The sequence below is a fragment of the Cibotium barometz genome, chromosome 32, assembly GCF_041138505.1.
Source record: "Cibotium barometz isolate CiBa-2024 chromosome 32, ASM4113850v1, whole genome shotgun sequence".
Taxonomy (NCBI): domain Eukaryota; kingdom Viridiplantae; phylum Streptophyta; class Polypodiopsida; order Cyatheales; family Cibotiaceae; genus Cibotium; species Cibotium barometz.
In genome coordinates, this window is record NC_141077.1 from 30,325,178 (window position 1) to 30,351,028 (window position 25,851).

General features: G+C 43.4%; 1 protein-coding gene across 6 annotated transcripts in view; it reads left to right on the forward strand.

Annotated features, from left to right (window-relative positions):
- LOC147620070 (pentatricopeptide repeat-containing protein At2g33680-like) overlaps nt 1-12,149 on the forward strand; it is a 36,488-nt gene extending 24,339 nt beyond the window's left edge. For 2 of the 6 annotated variants that reach the window (XM_086772229.1, XM_086772228.1), the window contains exons 2-3: nt 8,398-8,576; nt 8,683-12,149. In XM_086772229.1, the coding sequence (XP_086628355.1) occupies nt 8,545-8,576; nt 8,683-11,626 (2,976 nt within the window). In that variant the 5' untranslated portion in view covers nt 8,398-8,544 and the 3' untranslated portion in view covers nt 11,627-12,149. Of the gene's footprint in view, nt 1-8,397; nt 8,587-8,682 lie in introns of all 6 variants that reach the window. The other 4 variants (XM_086772230.1, XM_086772232.1, XM_086772231.1 and 1 more) reach the window with 3 other exon arrangements.
- The last annotated feature ends 13,702 nt before the right edge of the window (nt 12,150-25,851 follow it).

Here is a 25,851-nt window from a genome sequence, read left to right on the forward strand (position 1 = left end):
ATTAGCACGGCAGTTTATCGAGCAATTGTTTAGACTGTACGGGTTACCACAGGACATAGTCAGTGATAGGGACTCTAAGTTTACGAGTGAATTTTGGAAACTTGTTTTTGAGAAGTTGGAAACAACTTTGAATTTGAGTTCCTCAGATCATCCTCAATCTGATGGCCAGACTAAAAGAGTGAATCAGATTTTGGAGGATATGCTTCGAGCATATGTATCCAAAAGACAGAGTTCATGGGAGGATTATCTTCCTATGTTAGAATTTGCATATAACAGTACTAAGCATACGAGTACAGGGTTTAGTCCTTTCATGCTTATGTATGGTTTTCAACCTAGATCACCTGTTACAGTAGGATTCTCCGGACTTCAACATGATGCAGCACGTAATTTTTTGCAAGATATGCAGGAAATGTTACAAGTTGCGAAGGAATCTATTAGAAGTGTTCAAGACCGAGACAGGTTTTATTCTAATAGACATCGTTCACCGAGAGAGTTCTCTGAAGGAACGATGGTGTATTTGCGAGTTCCGAAAGATTCCGAGACTTTACGGACAGGTAGGTCTCTGAAATTATTCCCTAGATACTGTGGACCATTTCGTGCTACACGACGGATTGGTTCAGTTGCATATGAATTGGATTTGCCTTCTCATGTGAAAGTTCATCGTGTATTTCATTTCAGTAGACTTAAGGAAGTACTGGGTGGAGCAGATCAGTTAGTTACTCCTCAAGAAATTATAGATGTCGAGGACATGACATTTGTTCCGCACGAACCTGAAAAGATTCTTGGATTTCGTGAATGAAGATTGCGTAATACGCTTATCACGGAATACAAGATCAAGTGGAAGGATCGTGTTGAGGAGGACGCTACATGGGAGACATTGACTACTCTTCAGAGAGATTACCCTGGCTTTTTAGTGAGCTCAGGAGTGAGCTCTTAGAGAAAGGGGAGTATGTCATGTGCACAGTGTGTATCTACCGTGTGCTACATGTACGCAAGACTAGTTTCGAGGCTTGGGGAAGCTTGGAACTAGGCAGGCTGATTGACGAGCTGAGTTACGGAAATACTAACAAGCGGGCACCCAAGTATGGATGGGCGGACGCCCAAGTGTGGACGCGCGATGACCGGCCAAGAGCCTATAAAAGGGTGGCCAAGGTTAGTTATTGGGATATAGAGAGTCTCGCGAGTTTGTGAGAGCTCTATGGTCTTGGAGCCTGGATCTAGTGCAGACGTGCACCTGCTTTACGCAGCCGAGGCCGGCAGCAATCTCGAGGCCCGCGAGGGGAGCTTCGTGGCGGTATGGGACGTCACGAGGAGGAGATTGGTCGGTACGTCAACCTAGTTAGCTCAGCTCGTGGCTTGGTGGGGACAGCCAAGTCTGTGGGCTTGCCCACGGTTGTCATGGTTGGGAGGTGAGTCAGGCCTGCACCCCCTTGTTGTTTGTTTGTTCGTTTGTTTGCAGGTTTCGCGTCTCGAGCCAAGAACGATCACGAGATCATCCGTGGGGATTTGACACCTTGCCTTCTTCAGTCCCCGCCTGCCCCTCTGCTGCCCCCGCCTGCCCCTTTGCCCTTGCTTCCCCAGCTGCTCCCCGCCTTTGCCCCCTTCCTCTGCTCCTGTTTTCCCAGCAGCTATTTTATCTGGATTCAAGTCGGCCGCCCACTTTTCTTGATTGGTCTTATGGCTTTTTCTGCTGCAGCCAATCTCTCATCACCCCCACTGGCCAGGAGAATCATCAATTTTTCACAAGACGAGCTCACCTCTCTTCAGCGCGACATTGACCTTGAGGTCCAGACTACCCTTGTTGCGAGAGTTTATGGTTCCCACCCTTCTCGTTCACAGGCCCGTGAATGGCTTCTAGCAGCTCTCCCTTCGGAGCTGAGTGTGCACTTTCAGGATACTCGTTTACTTGGTTGAGGCTTCTTCCAGGTGGACTTTCATTCTTCAGAAGCTACTTCTCAGGCTTTGGCTAGCAGCCCCTTTCCTCTTGGTCCTAGGAAGATTTTCTTCTTTCTGTACCAGGTGGGCTTTGATCAGTGGTGGAGGATCAACGCCTTACCCCAGTCTCACTACGGTTCCCTGCTCTTCCTCGGTCCTATTGGAAGCTTTTAGCTTCCATAGGGGCATCCTTTGGCCGGGTTCTAGAGGTACGAATCCTCCCGAGCTCTCCCGCCTCAGCTTCCGTGGCCGTTACCGCCACTCTTGATGGTGTACCCCGAGTCCTTGTGCTTGTTCCTGATCCATCGATTACTGATGATCATGTTATGCTTCAGAGACCTGACGGATCTCATTTCCGCTAGAGGATGGAGATTGCAGGCAGACCTGACCAGTGGCAGATTTGTCGTCAACAAGGTCACATTGCTAGAGATTGTCCCAGATCGAGGGGCCATGCTAGGAGGCGGCGTGGTCCTGCCCATCAGAGGCCTTCTGCAGATGCCGAGACTCCAGTTGCTCCTTTGCCACAGCAGACCACACAACGTTGGGTTGTGGTTAGGGATGGCAGGCACCCTCGGACCCTCGGACCCTCGGACCCCCGTACCTGCCCCTTCACCCACACTTCCTGTGGAGCACCCTAACCCATATGTAGCTCTTGCCTCACAGGATGTTGATCCTTTTTTGGAGGATGAGGCCTTGCAGGCACATGATCTGGATCCCTCACAGGAGGATGCTGCATTACAGTTACAGGATGATTGCACCCTTGAGGATGATGTTGCACATTCACATTGTCATGGTACCTCTCCAGTTCTGAGGACTAGCCCTGGCTTTTCCCCGGAGTGGGAGAGAGAGGTAAGGTTTACATCGTCAGATTTTCCCTCCCTTACCTATGCGAGACGTACTTCCGCCTCTAAAGGGGGTCCTTCGTCGACCACGAGATCTGGTCGTTCCTACTCTGAGTCTTTATGAGGATTGTCTCTTGGAACATTCAGGGTCTTGGGGTTTTTTTCCGCGTCGACGGAAACAAATTGTAAAAACCCAGCTTCATTGTGCAATCACAGGTGGACCTATGGATATATTGCTCTTGCAAGAGCATAAACTGGATGCTAGTCAGTGTGGGAGATCAGGCAAGCTTCTCTCGGGACACACCTTTTGGTCACCGGCTGTTGGTACCAAGGGTGGTGTTTGTATCTCTGTTTCAGCTTTGATCTTGCCTTGCATCATTGGACATGGTGTCATTTTGCCTGCGAGAGCGCAGTGGATCCTTCTTATGCAGGGTACTACAAGCATCTCTTGAGCAGCACGTGGAGTATCGTTTCCATGCCCAGGAATCCTTTTGGACACAGATGGGTGGCAGATGTAACAAACATTTCTTTGCTTCTCACGGCCCATCTCATGCCAGAGATAGTGTCAGGCAGTTGCAGGATTCACATGGCACTCTTGACTTAGATCCTCTCATGGGTAGACAGATTGCCACCGATTTCTATTGCCAGCTTCTTAGTGCTGAGCTGCATTCTGATCTGAGACACAGGGCACAAAGGAAGGTTTGGAATGCATTGCCACATTTGATCACCGAGGAGATGTGTGCCGCTCTAGATGCCCCTTTTTCTATGCAGGGGTTCAGTCATGCTCTTCATGCCTTACCTCATGGTAAGTGTCGAGGGGAGGATGGCCTCTCCCCTGTTTTTTTCACTACTTTTTGGGATGAGATTGGGGCTGAGATAACATCGGGCTTTGCAGGAGATGTGGGACACAGGTTCTATGCCTTCTTCTCTCACTGAGGGGCTTATTTATCTTATTCCTAAGAGCGCGGATAAGACATTGATTGGCTAGTGGAGACCTATCACCTTACTTGGGATTGCCTACAAGATTCTTGCTAAGGCAGTGAGCATCAGATTGCAGCCAATTTTGCAGGATGTTATTCATGATACCGAGAATGGATTCTTACACGGTAGGAGCATCTTTGATAACATTTTCTCGTTTTGGGAGGCCGTCGAATGGGCTAAAGCGAGCAATCAGCCCTTAGCCATTCTGCTCTTGGATTTTGAGAAGGCCTATGATAGAGTGGATTGGGACTTTCTTGAGGGTACTTTAGTCATATGGGCTTCTCTCAGAGATGGATCAAGGGAGTTTCATGCATGTATCGTGATGCCCACAGTAGAGTTCTTGCTTGCGGTGATAGAGGAGAGTGGTTTCAGATTTCTTGCTCAGTACGACAGGGCTGCCCATTAGCCCCTTTATTATATATCATAGTTGCAGAGGCCATGAGCATCTTTCTCCGCTCCACTGCTGGTATTTCAGGATTGAGGTTGCCTCTTCGTAGTCATGAGGAGTTGGTTGACTCTGAGTTAGCTGATGACACAGCCCTGTTTTTGGAGGCTTCACATATATGCTTATGTTCCTTCCGGGTAGCACTAGAGGAGTTCTATTTTGCAGCAGGGGCACTCATTAATTGGCACAAATCTGTTGGTTTTTGGGTTAGTGATTGACCGAGAGTTGATTGGGGTGCAGAGCTTGGTTTTACTTGGATCAGCCAAGAGGATGTACTGCTAGTTATTTGGGATGCCAAGTTGGGATTGATATTTCTCCTGCACAGCAGTTTGCCCCAATACTTATGAGTATCTGGAAGAAGCTCCTCCATTGGAGCTCCAGGAGATTAGATTTAGCCTCCAGAGCTTTGGTGGCTAATCAGGTTCTGCTTGCCTCAGCTTGGTTTATTGCCTCTTGTTGGTACTTCTCTGGTGCTTCTCTCGTGCGTGCATTGGCCAATTGCGGAGATTGATCCGCAATTTTCTCTGGTCGGGCTTGGATGGCACCTCAAACACTCGTGCCAGGGTAGCTTGGCTCACAGTTATTCAACCCAAAAGAGAGGGGGGCTTGAATATTATCGATCCGGATGTTCAATGCAGGGCGTTGCTTTGCAAACTTGTGGTCAGAGGTTTCCTACTAAGCACTGAGCCTTGGAAGGATTTTTTCTTGTCTCAGATTTCCAGATGTACACCCAGGGTCGGGAGAGACTGGATGCCCAACACACGTTTTTGTTCACATAGGCTGATATTAGGGCACCATCTTTCCCTCTTATTGCAGCCATTGTCAGAGCATGGAGAAGCATGAGATATTTTTTGCGACAAAGGCTTCCTAGGTCTTTGGACGAGGCTGACCGACAACCTATTATGTGGAACGAGTATTAGGGATGAGGCTGGTCGGCCACTTGGTGCATCTCGTTATATGCAATGGTCAACCGTCAGGATGGGAGAGATGCGCATACACAGTTCTTGCTTGGAAGACCTTTAAGAGTCTTCCGGAGGATCGGAGAGTTGCATCCACTCAGCATCTTAGGAGCTCTCGCATTTGTATTGATCAGATTGATGCAGCTATTCCGCATGAGTGGCTTTCTGGGACCTTTCACGAAGACTATCATCCGAGTTGGCTGGAAGTTTTTTTGAGGATAGGCATACCTCTGCAGGTCATTGCTCTGCCAGGCTAGGAGGATACAGATTTCCTCATGTATTCTATCATGCATGGTGGGAGATTGAGGAGATGTAGTATGGAGGAGATCATACCAAACACTAGGCTTAGTCCAGTGAGGATTGTTGGTCGCTCGGGGAAGCACTGGTTCATTGACCCTTCTCCTCAGATAGTGACCCATGGCTCTTAGTGTTTGTGGCTATATGGTGGCAGTCCTATCAAATATCTTCAGTGGGATCCAGGAGAGTGGGAGTGGATTGATGCCTTCGATCCTTTGAAAAGCCTTCCTTTTTTCAATTTCACTGTTCGGAATGCCAGGCTTCTCCTCACTCGACAGATGCATAGGATCCCTACTCTCAGGCCTCATTGAGAGAGCTATGATATTTCTCCAGTGATACAGCGCAGATATTGGCATAGACTTTGGCACTCATACAGAAGGAGCCAGATCTCTCATTTCTTTTGGCTATTCTTACATGGTGGTCTCCCTACCAATCAGTGGAGATCAGTTTTCGGTGTAGCACCTTCCTGTCCTAGATGTGCGGCAGATTCTGAGTCCGTACAACATTGTCTATGGGGGTGCAGCATTGCACAGCAGATTTGGGGTCCTGTAGCCCAACTTATGGGCAAATTGAGTGGCCGAGCCATGCATGTGACTTGGGGGGTAGTTGCTTAGCTCTCCCGTCTGCAACTTTTTTATGAGGGCAGTGGTACAGATTCTGTTTTTTCATTCGTAGAGGTATTGCCCAGCATGGTCTATTGGAGGATGTTCCTCACTCTGATTATACACCCCCTAGACAGAGGATTGACACCAGTTGGGAGATTATTGCCAGTATTACAGCATGGCAGATCTGGAGAGCTAGATGCACGGAGGCTATTGAGGGTGTCCAGATTTTTTGGTCTCAGTGCATTAGTACTATATGGGGTGATATCATCCACACTCTTATGGCTACTTGGGCTTGCATTCAGGGGCCCTCTCGTTCTGCGCAGGCGAAGCGTGTGATATTTATGCGGGAATGGGACCATGGCATCTTCTTTTCCTCTAGTACCACAGGTCTTACATGGCATCATGATGCTCCTCAGTGGTTGAAATCACCTTACATATTGGGGTGATTCTATTCTCTTCTGGCTTATAGCTGTGATTGTTGTATGTTTTTCTCATACTTAATAGAAGTCTCTTTCTGGAAAAAGAAAAAAAGAAAAAAAAGAAAAAAAGGGAAGGAGGTGGGGGGGTCCAAGATGGCTGGTACCCATATCCGTAGTGTAGAGGGTTAGGAGGAACTCCAGAAAATCCACTAATACCCGGCACAGGTGTAGAACCTAGGGAGGGTATTCCATAAGATGAGATATAAGGTTGAGGACTCTGCATAGGCGGAATACCTGGCTGAGGCACAAATTCTTGAGGAGGCACATATGAAGGAACAAAGGTAGTGCCTGAGATGGGTTGGTAAACTACTTGATACCCTAGTATGCTAGGTGGCGACACAGTACCAGGAGGCAAAGTACCGAGAGGTCCCTGTGGTGGGTACCCATACAGAGGTCCCTGTGGGGGTGCAGCCGGTAATGGCTATATGCCAACACCAGCAGGGAAAAACATGGGTTGGGTGGGAGGGTTTTGTACTTGTGATTGAGCGGTATTCCAAAACACATTAGGAGCAGGAATAGAAGGTGAACCAGAAGAGAAAACAGTGTTACCTCCTTGAATACTAGGAAACTGGGAGTGAACTGTGCTCCTAGACCCTCCTCTATTCGGGTTCACATAATTCCAGGGATCGAGGGTAGTTGATAGTACCATATGCTGAACCTGTGCTGTAGAAGAAGACACCCAAGTAGAATTAGGAACATAAGCACTCAAAGGTACATACTAACCTGACGTGGTCTCTGGCAAAGTTGATGACAATGGAACTCCGGATGACCATGGTGGTACCTGTCCTCCCTGAGAGAAAGTCTCATACCAAAGTCGAAGTTGTCGGCTAGACTGAGCAACAGGATTCTCTAGATGGGGTTGAATGCTAGGGTCCAGTACTGCCACACTGGCAGTAGGCATGTATCCTCCTCTGGAAGAAAAATTTGATAAGCTTGGAGAAGAAGGACGAGATGCCAGCAGAGTAGAGGATGAGTAAGTATAAATAGGACGGTCATCTCCCAATGAAAGGCCACTAATGGGGCTCTCCAATGAGAAGGAAATCCCATCCTCCATGTGGTCTATATCAGAATACGGAGAATCAACAAGCTGATCCTCAGGAATTGAGGGTAAACGATCCATGCTGAAAAGCTCTCAAGATCTTGATTCATTTTTCTCACGGTAGCTCTGATACCATGTGAGGGCAAAAGAACGAAAAGACAGTATGTATGAAAGATTCGAGCAAATCAATACAGCATGGAATAGATGAGTGAGTGTATGTATACTAATGAATGAAATCCAGTACAAAGTCCCTCTGATGTGAGGTGAAGCACGGTCGGTGTCGAATGAGCAGAGAGGGCTGCTGTCCCCAAGATGTCTAGCAGAGAGGGCTGCTGTCCCTATGATGTGTAGTGGAGAGGGCTGCTGTCCCAAATCTGAGATGTAGGCTGCTCCAAAGGGTAGTATTGCTCCTGCTGCAGATCCAGAGATGTAGGCCGAGTCTCAACGATGGCTTCAGGTAGAGAATGCTGCATTGCAGAAGCCGACAGCAGCAGCAGAGTATAATGATGAGCAACCTGTTGATGTTGATGCGCTGGCAGCAGTAGGATTATGTCGATTATCTTCTGATGATTGTGTGCTGTTGAATAATGAGGCTTTTTGTATATATATGTCGAAGGGGTGTTGGTCGGCCAGGGATAGCTGTCGGCCAGCAGAGAAGACAAATAAATGCCAAAAAACAAACCCTTTTGGGCTGGATAAAATATCATTGGGTATATTTTCACACAAATCTACTTTGAGTGTTGTGATTCCATCTCTCTCCTTGCTTGCTGCATCTATGTGTATGTTGCTAATTTGATCTCCACTCCAACAATTAGGTAGCCCCAGACCAGGATGCCCACATGCATCTCTTGGGAGGTTGTGGTGCATGGACAAAGGCAATGGATTTGCAAGTCAATGAATGTGCCACAAAGGGACCGGTTGCCAGAGTTAATTGCATTTTCAAGTTGCATTTGTCCAATTAGATGCCCCATTATCTTCTAAGAGACCCTCTAAGGTGATTGGGAGTACGTATTTGATTGCCTTAAATGACAATGTCTTGCTTTGGGTTTTCTTTTGCTTATATACTTGGTTGTAATCTCACAAAAGGTGTTGGCATGTAGTGGCTCTAGATCTTTTGGAGACATGAGGGAACTGCACAAGGAGAAACAGCCACATGGGATGGTTCAGAAAATAAATTTGTTTGATTATCGAGGGGCTACCTTATCGAGAGATACTGTCCACTCTCTCCTGCAGGGTTGCTTTCAAAAGAAGGACCTTGTTGCTGCCAGGCAAGTGCATTCTCTGTTGAAAAGAAGTGGCCTCAGTTCAATGGCCTTCTGGGGTTGCCACCTCATTCGCCTGTTTGCCTCGTGTGGTAGTTTGCCAGAAGCAAACCAAGCATTTCATGAGGTTTCAAATCCAAATGTGTTTAATTGGAATGCAATTATTTCAGCACATGTTCAGCTAGGTGAACCTGAAAGGGCCCTTGACCTGTATGAGAGAATGCAGCGGCAGAGGATAGAACCTGACAAGATCACGTTTTTATGCTGTTTGAAAGCTTGTGGCAAAATTGGAGCCATAGAGCAGGGTCAAATGATCCATCACCAAATTGCCAAAAACCGACTTGAATCAGATGTGGTTGCTGGAACTGCACTTATTAACATGTATGCAAACTGCAAATGTCTGAAGGAGGCATGCAAAGCATTCAATGAATTGGCAGACCAAAATGCTGTGTCATGGAGTTCTATGATCTCAGCATACACGCAGCTCGGATGTAGCCTGTCTGCCCTTGATTTTTTCACAAAAATGCAGCAAGAGGGGATTTGGCCAAGCAGGGTCACATTTCTGTGTGTTCTTAAAGCTTGTGCCAGAATAGGAGCCATAAAGGAGGGCCGGCTGATACATAGTATGATCATCAGGAATGGTTTGGAAGTTGATGTGAACATTGGGAGTTTATTGGTGGATTTGTATTCAAAATGCGAGAGCCTTGCAGATGCACTCAGAGTGTTTGATAAGTTGCATTCTCAAGATATAGTGTCATGGACTGCGTTGATTGGAGGACACGCCCAGCATGGGCATGGAGTGCTGGCCCTAGAGCTTTTCGAGAAATCACAGCAGGCAGGCATAACACCAAACAGAGTCACCTTTCTGAGCGTTTTGAAAGCTTGTAGCAGCATAGGGGCTACCTTGCAGGGTAGACTTATACATGATCAGATTTGCAAAAATGGTATGGAAGTAGATGTCACTGTGGGGAGCACCCTTCTGGACATGTACGTTAAATGTGGAAGTCTACCAGAAGCACGCAAAGTGTTTGATATTTCTCCTAGCCGAAATGTAGTTTCATGGGATGCAATGATTTCTGGGTATGCTCAGTATGGACACAGTCTATGTGCCCTTGAAATGTTTGATAAAATGCACCAGGAAGGTGTGAAACCCATTAAGATGACTTTCCTTTCTATCTTGAAAGCATGCAACTCCTTAATGCATGGAAGGATGATACATGATGGAATTGTGAGGACCGATCTCAGCTCTGATGTGGCAACTGGCAATGCCCTTGTTGACATGTATGGTAAATGTGGCAGCCTAGAGGAGGCGCACCGAGTGTTCAACACTCTGACAACGCGAACTGTGGTGTCTTGGAGTGCAATGGTGGATGGATTTGTTCGGCATGGGCAGCAGCTTTCTGCCCTTGAGTATTACATGAGAATGCAGGAAGAGGGCATATTCCCAGATGAAGCTACCTTTTCATCTATCTTAAGAGCATGCAGAACCATAGGGTTTGCAGAACAAGGCAAGTTGCTACACGATCAAATCATCAAAAGTGAACCTGAGGTAGGTGTAGTAGTCGGAAGTGCGATTGTTGACATGTATGCTAAATGCGGGTACCTACGTGAAGCACAAAATGTGTTGAACAAGCTGCCAAATAGGAATGTGGCATCGTGGGGTGCGATGATATCAGGGTATGCCCACTACGGCCATGCTCATTTGGCCATTGAATCTTTCCAAAAAATGCAGCAGGAGGGGGCACAGCCAGATAAAGCCACGTTTGTATGCACCTTGAAAGCATGTGCCAGCATCGGAGACATCAAGATGGGTATGTTGTTACACAATCAGCTCATATTAAACAATTTTGATTTAGATGCTCCCCTTGGGACTGCTCTAGTAGATATGTATGCGAGGAGCACATGTCTAGAGGAGGCCCGAAGAGTTTTTGATGGATTAATTGATCGAGATGTGGTGTCGTGGGCAGCACTTATTGCAGGATACACCCACTGTAGAGAATTCAACATGGCCAATGATTGTCTGAAGGAAATGCAACAACAAGGCTTGAAGCCAGTGGATGTAATATACACAAGTGTCATCTCTGGCTGCAGCAATGCAGGTCAACTTACAGACGGGCACTATCACTTCCAGCGTATGACAAAGGATTACGGCATGAAGCCTAGTATTGAGCAGTACAGCTGCATGGTTGATCTTCTTGGTCGTGCAGGATCTTTGGATAAGGCCAACGATGTGCTCCATACTATGCCGACTTTGCCTGATCTTACGGGATGGACATCTTTACTCACTGGCTGCAGAACTTATGGCAATGTAGATCTAGGGCAACAATGCTTTGATGAAATACTTCAAATTGACTCGACTGTTACCACTAAGTGTCTTCCCATGACCAAACATCATGTCAGGACTCAAACACAATCTTCTGCCAGTAAGAGTGGAAGCCATTGGGCTGAGAACAGCAACAAATCACATGAGCTCATTGCCGGAGGCAAAGGCCTGCAACAGAGTGTTGAGGTTTATTCCAAAATGAGCACGCCAAGTGAACCATTGAAAGAGGTAGCCTCTGTGCCACAAATAGATGCGGTACTAGAGCAAATAGTAGATGAAGCCCGGGCACCTTTGTTGTGTCAGCATTGTGAAAGGCTGGCCTTAGCCTTAGGACTTGTCAACTCATATAAACATGAAACAACTCATTCTAGCTGTCATGTTTGTATTTCTTGCCATAACTCTTTCAAGGCTATATCAAGAGTTGGAAGAAGAGAAACATTAGTGAGAGTTCCATATTGAATCCATGACTTTAGAGATCATATCCAATCTTGTAAAGGTAACCGCTTATCAGGCTCGGGATGATGATTTGTCACGCTTCAGTTGATTGTGTTCTTTTTCAGAAGTGCTATGGAAGCTTGATTGAAGCTTGCCCAATGCTGAGGACATTATGTATATTTGAGCTTGTTGTCTTGCAGTATACACCCTTCGATCATTGTTGACTAAATGGAAAAGGAATAAGGGTTTTGCTTACAAGCCAATTAAGGAGAGGTAAAGGCAGCTAGCTGCATAAATAGGACTTATTCATGGAGTAAAAGGAGGAATACATGGTGCCTCATAGAAGCAGCCATCACCAACGGAAAGCCAACTGAGCTCCATTACAAGATTACATTGCAAGTGTGCAGATATCTGTATTCAAGAATGGGACAGATTGGGGGAGTTTGCCCCAACTTATCCCATTCTGCCCACATACCTCCTAGCTTAAACACATTAAAAGACAAAGATGTAGAAATGATAATCAAATTTATGTATAAAATTTGGAAAACTGAAAAGTGTACAGATATTTGTATTCAAGATTTTGTAACTCGTTGACATTAAGAGACCTCACAAGCAGTATAAAACTCCAAACACCATATTAGGAAATTTGGAAAAATCTTGATACTTTGGGAATTTTGAAAGTTGTCCTACAGAAAAAATAAAATGAGCGGAGTTAGCACTCTCACAAAAATTACGAACATAGCTCTTACATAAAATATGAGCATGTATAAACAAAAGGCCTATATAAGAGCTACTCGTCGTGATTACATCAATGCCTGCTCCGAAGATCCCTCCATGAATAGAACCATAAGTTTTATCAGGACAATTTAACATACAAAAGACAGATAACATAATCAAATTTATACATAATTTATGCATAAAAGTTGCATGCAAGACTGTGCCTATTTGTGGGGAGAGATGTGCAAGACTTTGTATTCAAAAATGAAAGAGAGAGAGAGAGTGTGTCACCTCCTTGCTTTTGATGGCCAATACAAAACAAAGGCATCAAGATGGGCTTTTATACACACAAACTAACCATGGTTAAATTTAACCCAACCCAAACCCTAACCGAACCATGCACTTGTTTTTCTCTATCTTATGGAACAGGTTTGAGTCTTCCCTTGATATAAAAGTAAGATCTGATGGATCTATAGCTGGTGGTTGTGTTTTGGGATCTTGCAAGATGTTTTGGGAACTAAAGTACACAAGTCAAACAATGCATACTCTCTCTATCAACCAAAATATGCAAATTTCATGCAAATTCTTCTATCATCACACATTGTGCGAGCCACCAAAATGAGGTCATTATAGTGTAGCCAAATGGGTATTGAGATAGCTTAAAGGTATAAGAAGCTTTGGAAATGACTATGCTATTGGTCCAATTAACCTTGTTGAAATATTGTGATAGTGATCATACATGTGATAGTGTGGATGAAAACTTACTAAGGAATATGCCTTAATTTTAGCAAAGCTGCCATTTTATGGATATGAAAAAGCCAAAACCATAGTATCTTTGTCACATCCCAAGTGTTTCCAGTAGTGTATTAGCTTCAAGCCTGATAAGAGGCACTTTCATGATCCTTCCAAGGAAAACTGATCTTACAAACAAGAAGAAAATGCCAAGTGCAATGCTGAGCACCCTAACATATTTATCACAGATGGCACCAAGTGGCTTGAGCTTCTAAGCCAGATAGTAGAGATATCCCAAATTATTATGACATGCCATTACAAGAAGAAGATGCCAAGTGCAATGCCGCGCACCCTAACATATTTATCACAAATGACACTAAGTGGCTTGAGCTTCTAAGCCAGGTAGTAGAGATATCCAAAATTATTATGACATACCATTACAAAGATATTGAGGCCAAAACTAGCCGCTTGCACTTAAGTTGAGGTACTTGTATTTTAATTGGAGCAATAAATGGAGGCTTCAAGAGCACCTGTGTGAGGCCAAAGGGAAGAATAAGATCAACCAAAGGCTAGCAATGGTTGAAAGGATCAACAAGGAGTGAGAAGCTCAAATTCAAGCACCTAAAGACAAAGTCAAAGTGAAGGTGGATACTCTCAAAGGTAAGTGGAGAAGTTGATCCTGTAGCAACCACCATGGACAATTGTAGTGTGAGACTTATATATTTATTACAAAGAAAGCAACCAAGTTTCTCCTTTTGCTATTGTTAAGTTTCACACCCCTTGGGCTCCTTGAAGCGAAGGCTTCCTTTCATAAGTTGGTGAATGTGGACAGTGAATGCGACAAAACTCAAATCCTATCTTCTTAGACTCCATATTGCATTTGTCTTTCTTCTGGCTTATCCTGGGAGTTTTATATTCATTCATGCTACACACTTACTGTCCTTACTTGAGCCTTTCAATCTTTGTATCAAGCTTTATGTAGGCCTTTTCATGTGAAAAAAAACAGAAATTCAACAAAAAGAAAGGTCCAATAGACCAAGATGTAGGAGGTGAAGTTGACACAAAGAAAGGTCTCGGGCTTACACATCCAATAGACCCAGATGCAAGAGGTGAAGTACTCAACCCAACTATTGAAAGATTTTTTTTTTTAAATTAGAAAAAAATTTAGGCTCGGGGGAAAAACATCGAAAGCTTAAAAAATCATGGCACTTTAAAAAGCATTGACAGACTTGACACTTCAAAAATCATCGAAAGGTGTATTGCCAACCTTTGTTTTTAGAGAGAAAGTTGTTGCCTTCGGATTTCCCAGAAAATCACCCCAAAAAAAAAAAATAACTAACTAACTTAGAGGATAATAATGACGCTAGAAACGTCATTTTTAGCAACTACCTGATGAGTCAACTGCATGTCAACTACATGATGTGTCCTAGTCAAATTGGCTGATGTGTCAGTTAACTGCCATGTCATATTGGTGATGCTCGGCAATATGATGTTGTAGTTAACTGCCATGTCACCTGCCACTTGGCATACACACGGTTGCATGGAAACAACGGTGAACAACCTCCATGTGGCATACGCGGTTCATCCTGACGTGGCCGAGAGAGGAAAAACATTTGCAACAACCTTGATGATGTACCCATATTTGTATGCCATGTCATATTATCGATGCTCGATAATATGACGTGGGTAGCTGCCACATGTGCAACCATTTCATATTGTCGATCGTTAATATGACATGGCATACAAATATGGCCACATCATCAAGGTTGTTGCGTAGTCATCCTTGCCAATTTTGCCACATCATTTGTTGTAAGGACTATAAAGGAGATCCTGACCAACTTAAGCATGCCATATACAATGAGAAAAACATATTGGTAGATAGAGTATATAGGCTCAACAACTTTTACATACAAAAAATAAAAGGTATTTCAACGTATAATGTAGAAATTCTACATCATGGCGACAATGTGTCCCTCAATCTCTTTGTATAAATTGAGCGAGATGAAAGCAACAAAATTCTCCAATTGTCCATGGATGAGTTTAATGTTGGATTTATAATGCAATCTTATTAGCCATACCGATAAGAAGATTAGATGGGCAAGGAGCTACACAACTAGCGGTTTGAAGCCATTGGTTCTTTAGTTATTCGCGATTTGTGTGTGTGTGTGTGTGTGTGTGTGTGTGAGAGAGAGAGAGAGAGAGAGAGAGAGAGAGGTGAGGTGTGTGCGCGAGAGAGAGAGTGTGAGGTGTGTGAGTGTTTGAGAGAGAGAGAGAGAGAGAGAGAGAGAGAGAGAGAGAGAAAATGAAATGAAATGATATATTACATGATATATTAACGTCTTCAGAAGGCCAAAATGACCCATGAGACCAAAAAGGTTACAACAATTGGTGGATCTGATACAATGTCTGTGTAAGAAAAGCTAAAAACAACTAAACAACTAATTGAAACTGAAACAACTATGAGGAAAAGTACGGTACTATGAGGTCCTAATGGATAACATCTGGGAGGAAAACTCCAGCAACAAAGGTAAGCATCATACACATCACTATCCAAAGATGTCTCTCATCGGTCGATGGCGGATATCCTCAATGTCCTCCATGGTGAGTACTCTGACTGGACGTCTCCCATGCCGCGCTAGTATGGTCCTGATCCTCTGTTGTAGTCTCCGCCGGTGTTGAGATGGGCCTCTCATCTTGGGGTGCCTGGATCGCCCTAGCTCTATAGCCCGATCAATTAGTGTACCTCTGGTGTGGTTATACTCTGGGGCTAGCTGCAATGCCTGCTGGCCTGACTGCTCAATCTCTGGTCGAAAGAAGTCAGTAATCTGCCTCTGTAGGTGTCTCTCGCTCTCTGATCCCCTCCCTCTCAAGAGACCCTCTCTATGTCTATGCAGCTCCAGCAAGTATAATCCGAGGCATCTCTGATCCTGGTATCTCATGACTCTAGAAAGTGGTCTGAAACCCTCTCTAAACAGGCAGTGAAAACGGCCTCGTATCTCATAATATACTGGACAATGACATATGTAATGTAACTCTGTCTCTGGCTCCATCTGGCACAACTGACAAATCCTGGCCTCAGCTGGTACTCCTCTGAATCTGCCAGTCTCAATCTCTAGCTGGTGTGAGGATGTGCGCATCTGACCAATAGCACACCGTACCCCATGAGAAAGATGAGTATCCATGTAGCTGGGTCTAATCACAAACCCATCCTCCATGAGCTGGAGAAGATGATCTCTATAGAAAGCCATCTTTGTACCAAGCTCGTGTGTTGGCTGTATCCATGTCCTCCTAGTGTCCAGCTGAGTCAAGTCCTACCTAATAAGTCTGGTAATCTCTGTCCGTGTGAGAGAGAGGGAGGGTGCATCCAGGGAGTACTGTGAAATGGAGGTAGCCTGTCCATACTAAAGCCATGCAGTTGGAACCAAGCTGTCATCTGTGCATACCAGCATGATCCGTCTCCCTGTGATGCCAACTGTCGTGAAGACTCCAGGGCTAAGCGAAGGCCTCACATGGGTCATGATCCCCTGTCACTTATGAGCCCTCAACTGGGTTCCAATAGGGAGAGCCCAAGTGCTATGTATAAAGGAGACTGATCGACTGAGTGCCTCTACTACCAATGGGGGGGCAGCCATCTTTGCACGGATAATATCATGTGGTACGGAGGCCTTGGCCCTAATCATCCGAGAAATCATAGAAACCAAGGGCCTCTCCATACGTCTCCATCCATTAGTGCTACCAGCTCGGCTGTGGTGATCCACTGAGGGTCCCCATATCTCCACTCCATACAGCATGGCTGAAGTGACCAAAGTGTCAAAGAGCCAAAGCTTTGTTCGAGGTTCCTGAAACTGAACCTGCAAACACATCCTCTCTAGTCTCCCTGATGCTGCATAAGCTCTGGTCAATCTGGTCTCCGCCGCCGCTACTCTCCTCAAGGAAAATAGTGGGCCACTAAAAACCACACCAAGGTAAGTATATGCATCTGTATACTCCACTGTCGCCTGACCATATGTAAAGGTGGGTACTGACCTCCTAACCCACTGTGCTATGGTGTTAAACACCATCACCTTGGTTTTACCAAGGTTAACAGACAATCCACTGTCCTTTGCAAACGTGTGCAATGCATCCAAATGACATTGCATCCCCTCTGGAGAATTTGAGATCAGCACAATATCATCAGCATACAATAACAGCGGAATCCATGTCCTTGCTAACTGTGCTCCTCTGTCACCCTCCCGCTCTACATAGTCCCAAACCTCATCTACATACATCCCAAATAAGGTGGGAGAAAGGGGGCAGCCCTGTTTCACCCCAATAGTGGAGTGAACCATCTCAGATATACCCTGAGTAGTACCTACCTGCCCCACAACTGTCCTGTATAAAGCCATGATTCCCCAAATCAGCTCTATGGGCACTCCCATCTCCTGTAGTCTACGCATCAGTCTGGCTCTCGGTACTATGTCAAAAGCTTTGCGGAAATCCACAAAGCAACAATAAATCCTCCTGCCATATAATCTGTCCTCCTCAATAATAGCTCTGAGTGTCAAGATATGGTCAAGAGTGGAGAAACCTCTCCTGAACCCTGCCTGCCCTGATGCACGTATGCCCTCTCTCTCTGCCCATCTACTCAACTCTTGCTCAAGAATAGATGCATATAATCTAGCCAATGTGTGACCAATCATGATGGTACGATAATTCCTAGGAAGCATGGGATCCCCTGACTTGAAGATAGGCACAATCGTGGACATATTCCAAGTCTCAGGAAAACCCTCACACATGGCTCGGTTAAACATCATAGCAATAAGCTCTGCAAGCATATCTCTGGCATGAATAAAGTGCTCTACTACCAAACCATCATGATCATATGCTCTCCCAGTCCTCATCCTGTCAATAGCTTTCCTTACCATCTCAGCAGTAAAGAAAGCACATGTCTCTGGGCATGGCTGCGATGGGTCTGGCAGGGGCGGATGTCCTGGTGCTGTGTATAGGGATGCTGCATACTCACCCCAAATCTCTGTGGAGGTAATGGCTGGTGATGGTGAATTCTCATGGAATAGTCTCCATGCCTCGCCTGAGTCCCGACTCATAAATAACTGATACAAATCCCTCTCTAACTGAGCAAGATAAGCCCTCTTCTTCCGTCGCACTAGGTGCCGGAAGGTAATCCGTGACTGTCTGTGTTTGAGTGGTAACACCCATTAGCACCTCTCTCTGTAATCTGATCCTCATCTCTCTGCACTCCTCATCATCCAACTGTTCTGGGGCATGTTCCCAGATCGTCTCCGTGTAGGCTGACTATGGGGATATGCCTTTGATGCTGCAGCATGAAGCATCTCTATCAATATCTGAGTGAGCTCATCTAATGGGTCCTGGCTCCTTGGCACATAAGCGTCTGTATATATCATCCGTGTACACGGTGTCAGTCTGTATATATCATCCGTGTACATGGTGTCAATCTCACTCGTAAAGGTATAACGAGTGTGTGTGGAGACCTGTCCCAATGGAGCGGTGCTGAACTGAGATGTGAGAGTGAAGAACAAGATAGCATGATCCATTGCTATTCCAACCGGCCTAGTGCCTACCATAAAATCCTGAAAAGAGGGAATGAGACTGGGGGGGGGAGAGAGAGAGAGAGAGAGAGAGAGAGAGAGAGAGAGAGAGAGAGAGGGGGGGGGGGGGGGGAGAAATGAAATGTTATAATATTGTCTTCAAAATGTTTTTGAGAGAGGAAGAGAGAGAGAGAGGTGAGGTGTGTGTGTTTTTGAGAGAGGAAGAGAGAGAGAGAGGTGAGGTGTGTGTGTTTTTGTGGGTGAGAGAGAGATAGAGAGAGGTAAGGTGTGTGTGAGAGAGAGATAGATAAAGAGAGGTGAGGTCTAAAGATAATCCCTAGAAATATCACAAATATCACAACAATCCACATATTGTTCTTCAGAGGATTGGTAGTCATGTTAATCTTGTCTTAGGAGATCTTTTTGCATGAATTCAAAAGGCCACCTATATGTAAAAAATCATCATTATCACTACATATTAGTAGTATTATGAAATACATTCTAATGGTGGCTTCTGGGCGATCCTGTTTTGTGACAAGAGAAGCTATATACATTCTCATATGCACATGAACTCCCCTTATCTAACTAAACCGAGGGTTAAGTTCTCAAATTGTGAGTTATATTGACAAATTCTTTGGCCTATATTGAGGCCTAATAAAATTTCCAGAGTCCGTGTAGTGCTAATGTATCAGTTTATTGAATTAGCATTGAGTACCATCAGCCATGCATGACCGGACATAAGCCTATTAACAATATGTTGGGCACCGTAGATTAAGGAGAAAGTAATGCGCATCCATATTTGGTGTTCTATCAATCCATGTGAATGAGATTTGGGGCGGAATTAGATTAAGGATTTATCTCCATATGCCTAGATCAATCCGCATCTACTGCTTAAACAGTTGGTATCTCCATATGCCTAGATCAATCCGCATCTACTGCTTAAACAGTTGGTATTAATCATAAAAGATTTATAGGATCATCACAAAAAAAAACTAGAAATATATCATAAATGATATTGAATCCGTATTATAAGCCCTAGTTAAAATTTCTGAAAAAACAAAAAATGCTTAACAAGACTAGCATAGCATCATGACCTGATTTTCATAAGAAAAGGTATGCACAGCCTTGTATCCTCAATTAAATTCAAATATTTATACTTGATTCTAGCATAAAGACTGAGAAACGTTTCCAAAAAATAACTGAGACTCGATTGTGGCATAAAAACTGAGAAACCATTTCCAAAAAACCAGCATGTATATTATCCAAAATCGAATGTCCATTGCGTGTAGGATTCTCCAAAGGTCATCATCCAATCACACAATACAAGTCAGAAATTTCCAACACACAGTCTATGTAGGATTCTCCAAAGGTCATCATCCAATCACACATTACAAGTCAGAAATTTCCAACACACAGTCTATGTATGTAATATGAACATAGCACAATACGGGTTTCCATACAGTTATTAACCCATAAATATGTACTAAGCACACAGAGTTTCCATTGATAGTTATCAAGGGATTCAATAATCATAACTAGGATATGCGAGGTAAATCCACAAGAGTTCCCTGAGAGAAGGAACTTTGACTGATGCTAGCTCAAGAGACATGGCAAACAACCACAAGACATGGGCTAAGTGAGTGTATAATCACTCACCTTAATCCATTTATATAGGTAGAGCCGAATAAAGCTTCCAAATTGCCATCACAGCTCCTCGCCCACAGCGCATTTGCAGAAGCATAACCTGCCTTCGTTGGCTCCCCACCAGATTATGTGCAGGATCATAAACCATAGCCAACTAAAGCTGGCTCATCAGAAATGAAAGCCATCAGAAATATGTGCAGGATCATAAACCATAGCCAACTAAAGCTGGCTCATCAGAAATGAAAGCCATGTCAGCTGGCTAGAGTTGGCTCAACAAAAATGAGAGCCATGTCAAGCGAGTTAACCTTGCATGCATGAGATTAGGTATAATTTATTATTAGAAAGGTGCCATATGTGAATGGTCCCTAGTTACAAGGTAGTTATGTGAATCAACCTTCCAAGGATTAACACCACTAACAAGGGATGCACCCAAATTAAAATGTGCAAGTGAGAGTGTTTGTGTTTGTGTGTGTTTGTGGGAGAGAGAGGTAGTTATGTGAATCAACCTTCCAAGGATTAACACCACTAACAAGGGATGCACCCAAATTAAAATGTGCAAGTGAGAGTGTTTGTGTTTGTGTGTGTTTGTGGGAGAGAGAGATAGAGATGAGGAGTATCCATTTTTTAGTGAGTTTATAAAATATTAGACTGCCCTTCATCCCCAAGCGCATGTAGATGCATTACAGGGGTGGGCCTCTGGGAATGCATTCGAGCCGTATGAAGGGAAACTTTCATGTACGGTTCTAGGGGGGAAAGCCGGACAAAGGGTCCTGCCTATCCCAATCGGGAGTATGTTGGGATTTGTGAAAAGCAGCACCTCACGATGTTCATGACTAATCGGATTCCGACGTACTAGTGGGTACCATGGGAGATTGCTACGATCGTTATTGTATTTGTATTGAAGAGACGTGATAAAGTATTTGAATCATTGTACAACGTCTCAATTAAATGCTCAGCGGCACGATTAAAGACAATGATCATAAGCCATGTCCATCATGACCTTAAATGAAACAATCCATGGAATCTCCAATTCACCATTTCAAACCTTATACAGAAGGGTTTTTTGTACAAGCTCTTTCTATCAATACCGCAACTGAAACACCTAAAGGAGAATCTAGTGTGTTCCCAGTCAGTAATGGAACCAATCGTCCCTATCATTTTGTAAAATAAGAGCACCTAGCTTTGCCTATTTACAAGGACTCGACTTTACGTTCAAAAATCACGTGCCGGTAGATGTGGTCACCGTCATCATCGGTACTTAAAATACTGTGTCTGGAGAGGCGGAGAGACGAAACTAATCAAAGCACGAATAGGAACCCAAGAAATAGGATGGAAAGTAACTTGTACGGGTGAAAGGAAGAATACCCATAGATCCCTTTGAATGTGCAGAAAGAATGGATAGGTGCATGCTGGCCCAAGCCTACAACACTTCGGGATGGGGGCTTAGTGAATCCCCCCTCCTTTTTGGTTTTATTGAATTCAGCGAAGAGGATTTGAACCTCTCTATCTCTAATAGTAGCCCTGGTGCTATTGCTGATAAGAGGCCTACTTTTAAGTAGGTGGAGCTCTAATCCATATACTATTAATCATCATTCGTCTCATCTTAATTACTTTCTTATGTCCGGATTATATCTGTTCTTTGTACCATTCGGGATTCGAAGGTCGGAGCCTTATGAAAACAGAAGGGTTCTTGGGCAGAATATTCATAATATCATCGTTAGGCAAGCTCTCCTTGAGAGGCGTGATATCATCGTTAGGCAAGCTGTCCTCGTTAGGCATAATCTCTGGATTATCCTATGGTATTCCTAGGTTGAGACGTGTTCGTCATGTTCGTGATTCGACACTACTACTTTTTGTGTGAGAGAGAGAGAGTGAGGTGTGTGTGTGAGAGAGAGAGAGTGGGGTGCGTGTTTGTGTGTGTATGTGTGTGTGTGTGTGTGTGTGTGAGAGAGAGAGAGAGAGAGAGAGAGAGAGAGAGAGAGAGAGGTGAGGAGTGTATGTGTGTGTGTGAGAGAGAGAGTGCGGTGTGTGTGTGTGTGTGTGTGTGTGTGTTTGAGAGGGAGCGAGAGAGGGAGAGATGAGGTGTGTGTGTTTGAGAGAGAGAGAGAGAGAGAGAGAGAGAGAGAGAGAGAGAGAGAGAGAGAGAGAGGTGAGTTGTGTGTGTGTGTGTGTGTGTGAGAGAGAGAGAGAGAGAGAGAGAGAGGGAGGGAGGGAGAGGGAGAGAGAAAGAGAGGGAAAGAAAGAGAGAGAGAGAAAGAGAGGGAGAGAAAGAGAGGGAGAGAGAGGGAAAGAAAGAGAGAGAGAGAGAAAGAGAGGGAGAGAGAGGGAAAGAAAGAGAGATATGTGTTTGTGTTTGTATGTGTGTGTGTGTGTTTGTGTGTGTGTGTGTGTGTGTGAGAGAGAGAGAGAGAGAGAGAGAGAGAGAGAGAGAGAAGGGACGACATGATAAGCAAACAAATAATTACAAGAACATTCAAAAGAAAAATTAAAAGAATAATAAAAATATAATTAAAAGACTTAAAAAAGAAAATATATTTTTGGGGGTAAAATTTTTACTATTTTTTACACTAAAGATAAAATTGTTAGCACTAACCCTAACCCTAACCCTAATGCAAATGGTAATGTAAATGCTATTTGGTAATAATTTATTTAGGACCTCCTGAGAAGTTTTCATTCTTTTTCTTGTATTAATGATTCTCTCTCTCTCTCTCTCTCTCTCTCTCACACACACACACACACACACACACATAATGCTATTTGGTAATAATTTATTTAGGACCTCCTGAGAAGTTTTCATTCTTTTTCTTGTATTAATGATTCTCTCTCTCTCTCTCTCTCTCTCTCTCTCACACACACACACACACACAATATTCACACCATTTCACTTATGGAGGCCAAGCTTATTTTCCCCCACAATGATTCTCTCTCTCTCTCTCTCTCTCTCACACACACACACACACACACACACACACACACACAATATTCACACCATTTCACTTATGGAGGCCAAGCTTATTTTCCCCCACAATGAAACATGTGAGATGAGGGTGCCTTTGAGCAATGGTAAAGGCTTTGTGAACAAGGATTTTCTTATTCGAAAATGTTTACTATCATAGTTCAAGGGTTTAGAGGCAATCACAATCATAGCAGATAAAGAGACACATGTTGCCCTTGTTCCACTAGATATAAAACGTAAGGACCTCTATATCCTTGGATGACCTAATCTCTCTTACAGATGAGGTATGTGTAACCTAAAAATCCAGTTAATCAATTTGTGCCTCTAATTATGTGAACCATGAAAGTTCCACCAATTTTGATTATAGTCTGCTATACAGAAGACATATATATTAGATGCAGTGCCTCTATGCACCCAATTTCCTAACTAAGAAGTACATAAAGTCTGAAGTATGGAAATGTCTTGATCAGGTATTTATATTCTATGAAAAAAAAACTTGGACCAAAACTGATCATAAGCCATTTGAAGAACAAGTGAAGATTTTTGGAAAGAACATGAAGGAGGCTTGGAAAGATTGGAACATAACACATTACATAGTAATAATATTAACCTAGCCCTATTATATCAATTACATTATGAATGTTTAAACCTTTCTTTTATTAATGCAGCATATAATTCACAATCATCTACCTTACTTTGTAAAGAGGTATGGATGTCCTGCAATCTGGAAAAGTCCCATTATACAACACGCAATGCATTCTTTCAGCACACATAACATTTTGGAGGAATAAAGAAGGCAAATAGTATGAAAGAAGTTTTTTAATGGTTTTACAGAAGCATACTACGACTTAACAGAACACGAATTATACACAAAATCATGCAGAGTGGAGATAAACTGAAGTGTTTGTAAACCATCGTTGGGTAGGTGAACAGTAGGAAGTACAATACATCCGAATATAAAGTAACCTTTTGAGTCTACAAAGACATATATTATATAAGAAAAACCAAATATTTTTTGTGATGTCCCTACACCATAATATACAATTATGGTATTTTTATATATCTCTTCCCATAATCTACGAGCAAGAGCCTTGATGATTTTTGTTGGTGTTCGTTTTTTCTTCAACAAAACCTGTTCTTTAGGTGTTTCAACACTAGGCTCTTCTTGGGCTTTGGATCTACCTTCGTGAACCTTATCAAATAGTGCTTGTCAAAATCATCAAGCTCTGAAGGATTTCTTATACCATTTGCAAGTGCAAAGGTAGCGTAGGTGAGATAGTATGTTTAACTAGATAGTAGCCAAAAATATTCATAGCACTTACTTTCTCAATAATAATTACTTTGTCATAGTTAGTAGGAATTAAACTTCCTCCAAAGAAACGAGATAAACTTTTGAATACAAGAATAGTAGCTTCCCCATCAATTCTCAGTAGCTTGTGATAGACCAAAAGCTTTGCATCTGACAATTTGTTAATGTAATGAAATAAAGCTACAGCTCTTCCATGTCCTCTCTCTCTTTTTCTAGATGCTTGAAGCAAGAAGTCATCCTCTTCAAAAAGCAACTAAAACAAAAAAAAAAACTTTATGAAAATACATACAAGAAAATAACATTCCAATGATAATATCAATACAAAAGCCTTCCCTGCATATTCCATCTAGTTCTAATTGTTTGTCAGTCCACAAGTCGATGGTATTATCAGCTTTGTCTTCCTTCTTTTCCTTGCTCTTGCCAAGTTGGTCAAATCCGAATTACTGTTGGACTTGGTGAAATTTTGCATCATCCATCTCTTCATCCTCTTCAAACTTGGCAGCGTCATCAAAACAGTGTGCCAGAGATGCTTGTGGATTGAAATTATCTTCCAGTTGAATGAATGGATCATCTTCATCAATGAACTCACAGTCTAGAGTACATGACTGAGAAATTATTGCTAGTGCATAATCTTCTCTTAAGTTAAAGATTTGTTGTATATCAATTAGAAGAACATACTCTGAATCTTCAATCCTAAAAGATGAAATCAAAGGAATAGCATGATTACAACTCTGAATATCCAATGACCCAATGTCCTCAGCCGTCTTCAGTGTTTTTGACTTTAGACAAATTAGATTCAGAGAAACAACCTCATTCTCTTCTTCTTCATGATTGAATTCTTCTTCTATATCATTAATCTCTTTAGCAGATGTGAGGGGACTTTAGCACTAGATTCCTACTCCTCTTCATGATCCTCCTGCTGGCACCAAAGAAAAATTGTAAAATCAAGGTTTTCTTCTAAAAGTCTGCACCTCCTTGGATTAATGCCATATTTTGCTTTGACTATCTGTGGAAAAGTATCAAACTTCTTATTTACCATATTTTTCCCCCTTCTCTACCATATAGATATCTACGATATGCACATAGCCTCTATCACTTCACTGTCATCAGCCGACTCTAGTTCCAATCCTTATTATTAGTCTTAATGCATATTCTTTGAGATAAAAATTGTACAAAGACATCATTGTAATATTTTGAGACCATCATAACCTTTTTTAGTATTCTTCCAAATTCTTTTTCATTTCTCTTTAACTCACCCACTTTGCCAAAAGAGTAACTTCTATGATTAATGAAACATTCTTAACACCATAACTTGTAGCTTATGTTGAGAAAAGTCGTGCCAAGT